The 12,500-nt window shown below is 40.2% G+C and overlaps 1 protein-coding gene across 4 annotated transcripts; it reads right to left on the reverse strand.

Annotated features, from left to right (window-relative positions):
* Positions 1-745: 745 nt before the first annotated feature.
* Positions 746-12,400, reverse strand: LOC131574490 (inositol polyphosphate 5-phosphatase K-like). 4 transcript variants are annotated; one of them, XM_058828959.1, is made up of 13 exons: positions 12,230-12,384; positions 10,311-10,618; positions 10,033-10,140; positions 9,313-9,421; positions 6,721-6,837; positions 6,231-6,403; positions 5,534-5,645; positions 4,918-5,027; positions 4,330-4,356; positions 2,451-2,643; positions 2,076-2,213; positions 1,512-1,595; positions 746-877 (listed from the first exon to the last, which is right to left on the reverse strand). In XM_058828959.1, exons 2-13 carry the CDS (start codon positions 10,583-10,585, stop codon positions 761-763), a joined length of 1,563 nt encoding a protein of 520 aa, XP_058684942.1. In that variant the 5' UTR covers positions 10,586-10,618; positions 12,230-12,384; the 3' UTR covers positions 746-760. The 4 variants fall into 4 exon arrangements, with proteins under 4 accessions (XP_058684942.1, XP_058684944.1, XP_058684943.1 ...); XM_058828961.1 differs by lacking the exon at positions 10,311-10,618 and having other exon boundaries at positions 12,230-12,400; XM_058828960.1 differs by lacking the exon at positions 4,330-4,356 and having other exon boundaries at positions 12,230-12,380.
* Between the last annotated feature and the right edge of the window lie 100 nt (positions 12,401-12,500).

A 12,500-nucleotide genomic window follows, 5' to 3' on the forward strand; every position in this document is an offset into this window, starting at 1 on the left:
TTTCTCACCCATACAGAGAAAATTAGGAATAGAATACCTAAAAAAATATATAATAGTATAAAATAGGAATGAGATACCAGCCAGCCCAGGAACTTTCATCATTATATCCCCTAAGGCACTGAGGTTTCACAGTCTTCTAAAACCCCTTCATCCTCATCATCAACAATGCAGAATTCCTATTTCAGTGATTCCTCAGCACATGATAGCATGGAAAATTATGCACTAACAAAACTATTCTGGAAAAAAGAGTGCTTGTGTAGAAGTAGCAATGCTTGGTCAGTTCATCTTGTTTGGGCAGGTTAAGTCATCCTTGCAGAAATTAAACAGAGCCTATTAATCAAGTAACTTGAGTCCAGCTGTCCCATCCTTCCCAAATTCAAGCGACAATTTACAGGAAGCACTTAGGTGCAAATTACAGAATGGAGCACAAAAAGCTCATTTACAATCTGCCACAATTTTGGCAGCTCTTGATTTGTCATCTTTACAGAAACTGGGGAAGTAACAGGGAGCATGAAGTTCCAAAAGTGAACAGTGAGGGAGAGAAACCTGTCTTGTGTCACTGCTGTGTGGTGCTGTAACAGTTACTCAGTCTTTCAGCACAGCAGCAAATTCTTTTTAGCCAGGACATATTCTTTTTAAAATTCCTTCTGCTGCCACCTTTCCAAGGATTAACACAGCTATGTTCAGATGCATATGAAAACAAAAGAAGTAATAATAGAAAAAAAAGAAAAAAAATCACATCAACTTTAATCAATACTTCCTAATGTATTACCTGAAAAGGTTCACTGATGCCAGCTATTGACTGCAAGTTATTGCTATAATAACAGAGCAAAAATTCTCCTCCTGCCTTAGGTATTTCTGAAGCACTCATGTAAACCTGGCAAGAATAAAAACAGGCAATGAGCAATTTCCACAGAAAAATAAGTTTACGAAAAAGCTATTCAGGACACCATCAAAATCAGTATTTGCTATTTATAAGCACTTTTAAAACGTAAGCTAAAACGGATGGGGACAGAAATAACTCGGGGAAACCATCTGAAAATTAAATCAGGGAGGAGAGGGAATATCCTTCACCATGTCAGCAAGCTGGTTTGGTTCAGTGACAAGGGAGAAGAGACCAAGAGTGGCTGGAAGGAAAGGGACAAAGCCAGCAAGCAGCAGAGGGAGTGGAGCTGCCTCCTGGTGGCAACAGCAGAGCAATCCACAAGCTTGGTTTGCTCCTGTCCCAAGGAGCTGCTGTTCCCAATTTCAACTTCTATTTGTTCAGGTATCTCTGGATATTTATCACTTGCATCAAAATAAGTTTTATTTGTTTGGCTTAAATCACTTTAGGTAATCACTACTAGAAAGCTTTATAACACCAGTTTTTAAAGAGGGACCAAAAGATTCAATAGGAAGAATTAGGAAGGATTTTAAACAATAATATTGTTCCAAATTAGCTTCAACTGGGAAGAAGATACAGCACCCCTGAGGGGAAGGGGGAAGCTACATTAGAAAGAAATACAACTGACTTGTTTGCTGTGTCTGTTGGAAGAAATTTCATCATCTTCCACCCAAGCATAAGTAACATAATCCTTCATGTGCCTGAAAGTCACCTGCAGAAAAAGACACAAACCTCAGCTTCCTGATGGAAACAAAAACCATACCACATGAAAGAAAAAGTTGTGAGAGATGTTTACTGTTTCACTGAAGTAATTAAAACACTCTTAGGATCAAAACATTTTGGGGGCATGCACACATCTTCTGTTTCTGAGAGTGGGACTGCTCTGTTCTCTCACCCTTCCACATTCACTTTTAGTTTTGTTCCTTCTTTTTGTTGCATAAAATCCTTTCCACAGCTTCTGCAACATTTTACTTCAATAAACAACCAGATTATCTTAGCAGAGAATTTAAAGGGTGCAGAAGAACTCACTCTCTAGAGCTGAACTGTCACCACACAGAAACTAATGGCAATCAAGGACACAACATTTTCAGAGAGTTCTGCACTTGCAAGAATCAGTGCTCTAAAACTCTCAAATATCTCCTGCAGTCATATTCCCCATTTTTGCTGAAGAGCCATGATGAGGCAACATTACCTGGAAGAGCCCAATCCAGTCCCAAGAACTGCTGGGGAACTCAGGCACCGCAGAGTAGCGGATGAGAACATCATGCTCTGCACTCCACTCACCCTCAGGATTCAGCATGACCAAGGGATCCGAGACAAGAGGCTTCATCTACACAAAAATAACAGAGTTTAAACTCAATCAAGCCTGTTATTCTTTCAGTTATTCTTTTCAAGTTTTTCTCTGCCATAATTGCCACCTGTGGGACTCTTTGACTGGAAATAACCTGAAAGCAATTTGCTGCTTCCACTATGATCAGAATGAAACAGAGATTGTGGTTTAGGAAATCAGCTGCTATAAGGCAACACTGAGTAAAACTTTTTCTTAACAACATAACTGGGACAGCACCTCAAGCTTGAAAGTTCCTGTGACAGGTTTGTGATCACTGATGCCATAGCTCATGTGACTGACATAGTTATTCAGAGTAACAGAAATCAGGTTCTCTTCTTCAGGGAATTCGCCTTCTTTTGATGCAACCTCACTGAGATTTTTCACTTTCCAGAGAATTCTATCAGTCCATGCTGGCTTTCTTTTCTTCTCACTGCAAAGATGTAAGGTAAAAAGTGAAATGAGCAGAGTAACAAGTTGCTAAAGGCTAAGAATGCTGTGCAAAATCTACTCAGAGCTCAAAGACTGTGAGATACATATTAATAAAAGGAGGCAATCATATCCAAGCTTCATTTTACAGCTCTGTTTAATGTGTTTCACAACCAACATTTCCTTAATTTGAACTCCATTCAGCATGGATCAGTCTCATGGCTTTCTGAAAGAGGAGTAAAATGAAGGGGAGAAGGACATTTCATTGGGTTAGTTGGCTTCATACAGGAAATGATACTTTCTCCTAAAACCCTGTAAAAACATGCATGAACCTTGAGATAATACAGCAACTGCCCCAGGCTCTAAACATACAGATATTCTGAGAAATAAGGCTGCAGACATAAGGAATATGTAGCAAGAGTCTGAATGACGTTTGAAATTATTCAAAATATTTAAGAGCAAGTTTCTTTTAACAACAACAAACAGGACAAACTTGGGTAGCTTATGGTAATCACAGGTGCCACAGCAACACTTTATATAGAAGTTCCTCTAAATTGTATCAGCCTGCATTTCAGGTTTACAAGCTACTACTGTCTCATAACAACAGGCTTTCAAAATTCCATAATCAAGGAAGTTGTGCCTGCAAGTGTGTTATACATCAAACTTATCACAATGCAGAGTTTCCTTTCATAACATATCAATTACACCAGAAGACATGAGCCCTCTGTGGTTCTCTCTGTAGAGGGAGGAAGGCTTAACAGCAACTCTCTGGATGGATGGATCATTTCAAATTGAAATGGAGAAAAGATCATACCCTATGGAAGAGCAATTAGAATGGATTGGATTGGATCATAAAAGTTAAAAAGCAGGATGTGTAAGGAAAACTGTCAGTTTAATAACTTTAAATATCAAAACCAAGGCCACTTAGTTCAATATTCAGCATCATTTTGTTTTACCCCTTCCCACCTTTAATAAGGTGGAAAGATTTGAAATTCCTAAGGGCCCTTATCCCATTTACTGGAGTAATTCTATAAACCAACAGAAATCTTCAGGAGATGCCAGATGTCTGCTCTGCTGTGCAGGAAAATACCAAAAGAACAGCTTAAGGTAAAACACTCACTGTTTTAGAGAAAATGGGGTATTAGATGGGAAACAATCCCTCAGAATTCACAATGAAGGAGAATCAAATATAAAATTCTGTGGGCTTCATTAAAAGCAACTTTTGCAGGGTGCTTGCCTTGAGGTCTGCTGGTCACCCCCATCTGAGCAAAGCCTCTGGTAGCTTGAACAGCAGCAGGACACACAGAGAATGTGTAACCACACTTTTTGTTCTCTAAATCAGCCAATATAGACAATCAGGCTATGAATCATTTGTAAAAATGTCCAGGTTTGGATTATTTTTGTCTTTTTTGTTAGATGGATTTACTGCTGGTCCCATTGCATCTCTTTATATTCAATTCAGAATCAAGATGTCTTTGGGTCCACGTGAATAAACTTCCAGTATTAAAAGTGCAACAGCAGAGTAGATAACACTGCAGCTTTCAGACAGGTTAAGAAAATCCCTAAAGAAAATCAGTTGTCATCTGATTTTCAAATATTTCACAAAAATCAAAGCAAAAGCTCAGATGGAGCCTTGTTTTGATTCTGAAATATTAAAAAAACTACAATATTCAGAAAATTCTCTTCTTACTTAAACCAAAACAGGGACTTCTGTTCTCTGGAAATAAAGAAAAAGATCAGTACAAAACCCTGTTTGGACAGGAACTTATCTTTCTGTGGAAACATAAGACTAATACTTAACAAACAGACTTTAATATGACAGAAAAACTTTGGAAATCTAAGATACTCCATCTTCAACTTAAAATAATCAAGAAAGACAAATATACATTTATTTTCAAATACCAGTATATCCAATGAAATGCTTAAAGAGAGAAAGGAAGATAAATGACAATTATTCTTTTGCTCCCTTTTGACAACCAATGAGCACTTCTAGTAAGAAAGAACAAAACAGAAGCAGCTTAAACAAGTGCACATTTGTTTTGTTAATCTGGTCTTTCCAAAAAGGCAGCTGGGTTTTCATTAGTTCCCTCACACAATTAGGGGACCCCACCTTCTTCAAAAAAATATTTGTTCAAATTTGATAAATCCAAGCCTAACAGAACAGCTCAACAGCCCCAGCACACTCAGAAAATTCAGGTCTGCTGAATACTGAAGTGATATTTAACCAAGCACCACATTCACTCTCATAATCCATATCTAAACTCATTTTATCTTTTACCTTGTGTCATAGACCTCTGAGTAAAGGTCAAACTTGTAGGTGGGCTTAAACTGCAGAGGACCCTCTTTGAATTCCTTCAGAAATGGTTCATTCTTTTTTGCCATATTTAACTGCAGAAATAAAAAGTAACTCTTAAAAGATTATGTTTAAAAAATAAGAGCTTAAGGGATGATTGGGAAAGCATCTTCCAAGAATTCAACATTGCAGTCAGTACAACACTGGAAAGGTAAATTCAGAAGGGCCTCTTTGTTATAGCCAGAACTCTTGACACGATCCATCTAAAAGCTTAGAGGCCATTCTACCCAAAACAAAAAGTCAAGGTTCTCTTAAAAATAATTCATGGGAGAAGACGAGTAATAAAGGTGAGGAACAACTGACAAGACACGAAGTTCAAAGAAATCTCCAGTCAAATATGAGCATTGTAAATGAGTAAGAAACTGCACAAAAGCAAAAAAAGTTTGCAATTAACTGGGGTTTATAACCACCTCATAACTACTCTGAGTTTGTGCTCTTTAATAGAAAACAGAAGCTCAGGGTGTAATTTAACTATCACATGGTGTTTGTGTGCATTAAAACCAAAACCAAACCCCCCAAGAAACTGACTGAGCCAACCTACCTGGTCCTTTTCCCAGAGCAGATTGAAACGCTTGTTGTTGATTGATTCTCTGACAAAGTGTATCCCATAATCTGCTATCCGGAAGTTTAGATCTCCAAACCAGAAGAGAACCCTTAAAACCAAACCAAAATGCATCAAACAAGGAAGATTTATACAAATCTATTAACTCAGGGGAACATTTTGACAGAATATTAGCCATTGGACTAATTAGGTGCTCTAATTGCTTTTATTACTTAATGCAAACAGCTTAAACACAAACATTAAGTAGTTATAGATCAGGGACAACCTGCTGTTAAACAAAAAAAATTTAAGTAATTGAAACAGTAAATTAAGTCTCTTGCATTCTTGCTGCTTGCTGATTACTGCCTGAATATTAACTTCTCCTGAGTCTTACATCTCTGAACATTTAACAGCAACCTAAAGGATTTTTGGTATAAACAGGCTTTAGCTTCTAAAGTTTTCCTGCATGATATGTACAGTCTATATGCTAACAAATGAATGTAATTAGAGATTGGAAGAAAACAGTCTTGTGATACAGACATCTTTCAGGTTATCTTTTCCTCCCAGGGTTCAGGGTCAAGGTTGAAGGGACATTTAAAATAAAATGATGAATGAAAAATACAAACCCAAAACACTTCAGTGCAAGAGTTCACCCTATAATAGATAAAAACAACACCGAACTGAGTGAACAACTCACTCATGATCCAAGGGACTTGGAACATTCTCTCCTTCAAATTGCATTTCCAGAATTTTCTCAAAGTCATCCAGTCGCTGCTCTGTGTTCTCTATGTGAGCTGGCAAGTGGCAGTTCATGAAACAGATCGTGTGCCCGAAGAGGGACATGCGGACACTGACTCCTCCTTTGTTCCCCTGGGATGGAAGATGAACACATTCCCTGAAACTGCAGTCAATGTCTGCAAATGTAACTAACACCACATATGCCTTTTTAAATCTTGCAATTAAGATTTAAATCAGTACAATTCCTTTCTACCCAACTTATTGCATATCAGCAAATAAACTTAAAACTGAAATTACGGTCTGTGCTGGACATGAGGTTCAAACAAATGAGTCTGCTTGTTAGGTTATGAATTTTTAATTAAACCACATCTCCTCTGTCCCAGCATGGAGCCATGGAGAGGAAGACAGTGCCATGAGTAAGCAGTAACCACACCTCAGGCAGTCCTTACCCAGTAGCCATAGAGGCCTGTCCGGGTGTAGTGGGTGTGGATGTCCCGGATGAAGGGAAGGTGCACGTGCTTCACAAAGATCAGAAGCAGCAACCCCTGCATGCGAACTGAGGAGAGCTGCGGAGATAGAAAAGAAGGAGTGGTCATTTCCAAGAGTTCCTTGGGTTTACTTCACAGGAGCTTTTAGGTGAAGAAGGCCACAGCAAAAGTCATGTTATTCCCTTGCCAAGCCTGGCCTCAATACTGTGACACAGTAAATGCAGGCTCATTTCAGTGCTGTGAAAAACATATTCCTTATAAACAAATCTGATAGCTCCTTGGTTAATTAAAACAGTTCAACATTATATTTCAATCTGAAGTCAACCTCAAAACATGCACCTACCCAAACCTCTTTAAAGACTTCTCTGCTGCCTCCCCGGCCTCTTGTTTCTGTCTTTAAGAATCCTATTCATGAAGGAACAAATGCTTCACTTTTTGCTTAAAAGCTTCATCACTCACACCTACAAATCCTCTAACAGCAGCAAGTTTTTCAAACTGAAGCACCCTTGAGCAGATCATTAAATATTCTAAATGCCATTAAATGCCTCAAAAGCACAGCAGTCAATTCCAGGCATCTGCAAAAACAATGAGCTGCGAACAGCAGAAACTCCTGCCTGCAGTGCCTGTAAAAAAACTTAGAGAGCATATAAGACATGGGGATTTTGTGGTTTGGGGTTTTTTTGGCTTGTGTGTGTGGAAATAGTCTAATAAAGATGTCCTTCATTGAACATTTATGGACTTTACAAAGTTCCTGGCATGAAACACAAAATTCATTGTGTTTGTTTTAAGGATAATGATTCAATTTAGAATACAGACATTGAAATACATTAACTGTAGTTCAATTTTATGCTGGATTAATTTAGAAAGACTACATTAGAATAAAATTGACTATACAACTGCTGAAGAAGCACAAGAATTGAGCCCAAAATTTTTAACAGAATTCCTCCTTTCTTGAACTCCATATCTATACAATAAATTACTTCAGAATATATTTTAATGTTTTCATTGTCCTTGAACCCAACAGAGTAACACACAGAATACTGAAACAATGGACTGCAATTACTAATGATGCATAAATATTTGAACAGTCAGCATCCTCCTTTCCATAATTACATTCATGAGGTACCAAGATCTTCCAGTCCCTATATTATTTATTTGCTTTATTTCACTCTGCTGTCAGAGCAGCCTGTCCCAAGACATTTCTCAAGATCATCCACAGGTCCTGAACACCACAAGGCACTGACCCCTCTCCTACTGGAACCAGCACCAGTCCCATCAGTCCTTAGAGCCAAATCAAGCAAAGCCCTTGCACAGAGGGAACACAATCCTGTGGCTGGTGAAAGAATTGACTGTGACCAACTGAACACTCTAAAAACAGACCCTGTTACTGAGGGGACAGAATGTCCCAAGGATGACACCTCTCCCTCCACACCCAACCTCATCACAGGTCAGCCAAGGGGTGACTGCTCCTCTCCTGCTTAGCCAAATTCCTGGCTGAGTCCTGGGATAACCTTTCCTTGCTGCCTGGTTTGATTTTGACCGTGCCTGACAGCTCCCCCTTATTAGAGCTAATCAAGTCCTGCAGAAAGCCATAAGGTGGCAGCATCCATTCATTAGTGTGCTCCAAACTGCCTCAGTTATAAATTAGAATTCAAAATCGGCCAGGCATACCAGCAGGAATTCTTCTAACTGTGTGTATGCAGGCCTGAACATCAGCCTACGACCAGATTTTGAATTTTTGTCAGCAATGACTTAGGCCAGAGTGAACAATGTGGGTTTTTTTTTCTTTTTGTAATTCCCAATGGGTCCTTTGTTTTGTTTAACTACAATTAAAAGAACAGCACAACTACTGAGTCTGATTAGCATGCAGATAAAGCAATCACCTCAGCAAAATCAGCCTGAAATACTGCTTGGTTTAGAAAATCACTACAAAAGGCTTTTAATTTCTCTTTACTAGTGAAATTCAGGATATCTTCCTACGTTTATTGTTGGCATTATTAAAATAGCCAGTACTGTAGCTAATCTTACGTCCCTGGTATTACCCCAAAATCCTATAATTTAAATTCCCATATAATGTTATAGGTCTTCACCCAAAAATTAAGTCATCACATAAATACATGCACCAACTATAATCCTATTTTACACATATGCAATTTATTTTCACCTGCAAACAAATTGGAAAAAAAAAACAAGATAAAGGAGCCTTATCAATCTCAACAAAAATCTGCCATTGCTTGGGATATTTATAGTGCAAGACTACATTAGAAGCCTCACAATACAGTTCCTCAATGTTTCACAGAGCAAAAAACTTTTCTACAAACAAGGGAGAGATAAAGATACTGTGGTCACAAGAAATATGCTGTTCAGTATGACTTCACACGAAAAACAGGAAAACACAGGTGTGATGAAGAATCTCTTCTAACACAGGTATACCTATGGAAGTGACAGACACCAGCAAAAACACCAACTTATCTTTTATGGATAATCTGAGGAAAAAATATTAAGACATTTTCCTTCAGTGCTGTGACACTTAGGAGAGATGTAAATAATCACCTTGATATATCCCAAAGGAGACAAGACGGTCATGAAAAAAATGCTCCATGGATCATCAAATGCCAAGTCAGACAGGAAATTTGTGATTTTTGAATTCACCTCCTGTAAGCTGAATACATCACAATTACTCACATTGCACCAGTTGGTTTGGACAGAATTCATAGGAACTTTGCAGAACACAGACCCCAGAAATTTCTTGCTGTTCAGTTTCTCGTTCAAGCAGTTTAACCCACACGTATATCTAACACATCTGACACTGAGGAAAACAAAATTAAAATTAAAACTCTATCTTCACCTGAAGAACGTTGTAACAAATAACCTGACTGTCAGGACTTCAGAATTTCACCACACTTTTGGAAAACACAGTGGCAGATTGTGCCTAACAAGCTTGTACTCATTCCCTTAAAACACGCCGAATTTCCAATAACTTTCATATCAAAATTAACATGCTAACAAAGAAAACAGCAGCCCAAACCTTTTGTGTATTTAGAAAAAAGATATTCTACATTCTGTCACCACATAGCAGCAGCTAACTGCTATAAATCCATCTGTGCTCTAAGTCCTCTGTTAGACTAAGTTAATCTTCACCCTCTGGTATCAATAGCATTAAACTATATCCCAGGCAGTGATTCACATCACACAGTCCTCCTAAAACAGACCATGCTGAGACCCAGCAGTTTAGCAATGAACTCACAAAGCAAGTTCTTTAATATTACTCACCCTATAACGTACATATCCATGGTGGGGCTCACTGAGTTGAGCTGAAGTAAACTCGTGACATCAGGAGGGGGAGAAGCTGTGCCCACATTCCAGGTAACTAAGTGTAGTCTAAAAACAAACAGAAACAACACAAAACCAATGCTAAAACTGAAATGTCAACAGACAACTAACTCCAAGAACGTTCTAATTTCCCCACAGAATTTCTGTCACTTCTCATCGGAAATCTACTTGCCAACCCCACCACCACCACAAAACCAACCAACTGGAGGGAACAAAACCTGAATTCTTGCCACTTATCCTTCAGCTTTTTCCCCCAGATGAGGAAAGCTTCATCCAGAGTGCGAGACACTTCTTCATGGATCTCATCATCCGAGCTGATGTCCTCCACGCACGCCATCAGCTGGGCCACCCTGTGCCGGAGCTGTACGCGGCCGCTGGAGCCGGTGCTGCTGACGCTGGCGGAGCGGCTGCGCAGGCTGGGCAGGCTCTCCAAATCGTTCAGGGAGAGCCCCTCAGAATGCTGAAATGCATCCTCGCTGCTCGGCGATGCCATCAGCTCTCCAAGTTAAAGCTATGTCCTGAAGGACTGGCCCATTCAAATTAAGAGATTGATAAGGGTCTTCCAGATGTTGTGGAATTCAGCATTGCTCCCAACACAAAAGGACAAATGTAGGTGCAGCAATGCTGGGAAAAAAACCTGTGGCATTCCCACCACACTCACTGGGGTGTTACAAAAGCTGCAATCACATCCTACCACACACAGTGAATTGTTTTTTTCATAATAGATTTAATGTGGTTAATTCTACGAGCTCAAGGTTTAAAAGAATTTATTGTTGATTTGAATCCATCATGTGCCTGTCTGTAGGCAAGGAGAAACGTAATCTCCAGCTCCCAAACATTCAAAGTTCTGATCAGAACCAAGCAAAGCCACTGTTCCTCTCAACATTCACATCACAGGACTCATCTGTTTGTTTACAGAATCAGTACCAGAGGTTCTAAAAAGAGATTTGCCTTACTGTCAGTCTTGTTACATGACAGACAGGCTTAAAAATTAATAAATTTTAAATTTCCACCCATCTCAGGGCTCTATAATGACCTTATAAACACTGCTAATTAGTGAGTCCCACCAATACACCCATTATTAAGGCTGTGTTTTTTATCCCACAATCAACTGCTTGCTCAAGGTGACACACACTGTATGCAGAAAAGCTGGAAAATTACTTTGCACAACAGATTAAAATGATCCATAATTTCCTTCTCTAATAGTGTACCATTTTAAGACTATGCTGGTCACCCAAAAGCTACTCCAAAACAAATTTCTAACGGGAAAAAAATGTAGGTAGGCTGCAGATCTAATTCTGCCAGCAGAGATATATCACTTGGGAACATTCTCCAGTTACTAATTTTGTAAAATAATTACCCGATTAAACAAAACCAAAATTATATTGAAGCCATCAGTCATTACTGACAGAAATTCAATTCCTCAAGGTGCCCAGCGACCACAGTACTGATAAAAACACAGACTTCAGTGGTAGAAACAAACAGTGTCCTAAATACAAGCAACTGAAGTAATTATTTAGCATCACCGCTGCTAATCCTCAAATGACTCAATAGCGGAGAATTTCTCGGGGTCACAGTGCTCATAATAAAACCTTCAGAGGATTTTTGAGATATGGGAGCTCTTGTCAGCTTGTTGGTTTGTTTTTTAAAATATTCCTGTCACATGCTGTTACCCAAATCCCATCTAAGCAGGTTTCTGTAGGGAATCGCGCCCTGACAGAACACCGACACAGAGTGAAGACACACTGTAAAAACATCGTAAAAGCAGAAGCTCAGTGTTTACTCAAGCTTCTTCTTCCTCGCAGAAAGTGACAGGCTCGAGACTGCCGGTCCATTACCAAAGTGCAGATGCTCGTGCCCTCGTTACACATTTTACAGAGCTGTGAGAAGTCCCAAGCACCCAGAAATGCCCCATAAGCCTCCCTGAAGCACTCCAGTACCGACCTTCCAAACCAGAAAATCAGCTTTTCTCCTCTATTTCATATGACTGCGCAACGCCGCCAATTTGTGTAACTCCCCGCTAATAATCACACACACAAGTTTCGCTAATTCTCGCCCATTTACGTAACCGCTTGGGGCCACTTTTCGGAGCTGCCCTCAGACCCGCACCTCGCGCCCCTCCGCGCCCACCACTCACCTCAACTCCTTGGTGGGAAAGCCCGCGGTCTCCATGCCCGGGGTTCCCGCAGGGAAGCGCTGCCCGAGGGACGGGGAAGGAGCCGGCGGAGCCCCCCGCTCTCCCCCTCACAGGGCCCGGCCCGGCCGCGGCCTCCGCGCCGCCCTCAGCGCTCCGCGCCCATAGGCGCGCGTGACGGGGGCGGGCACGCGCCTCGCCACGGCGCCCCCTGGCGGCCCGGAGGACCCACAGCAGGTCCCCTCCCCAAAACCCCGAAACAAAGGAGGCGGAG

This window comes from Poecile atricapillus, unplaced genomic scaffold (genome assembly GCF_030490865.1).
Source record: "Poecile atricapillus isolate bPoeAtr1 unplaced genomic scaffold, bPoeAtr1.hap1 scaffold_350, whole genome shotgun sequence".
NCBI lineage: Eukaryota > Metazoa > Chordata > Aves > Passeriformes > Paridae > Poecile > Poecile atricapillus.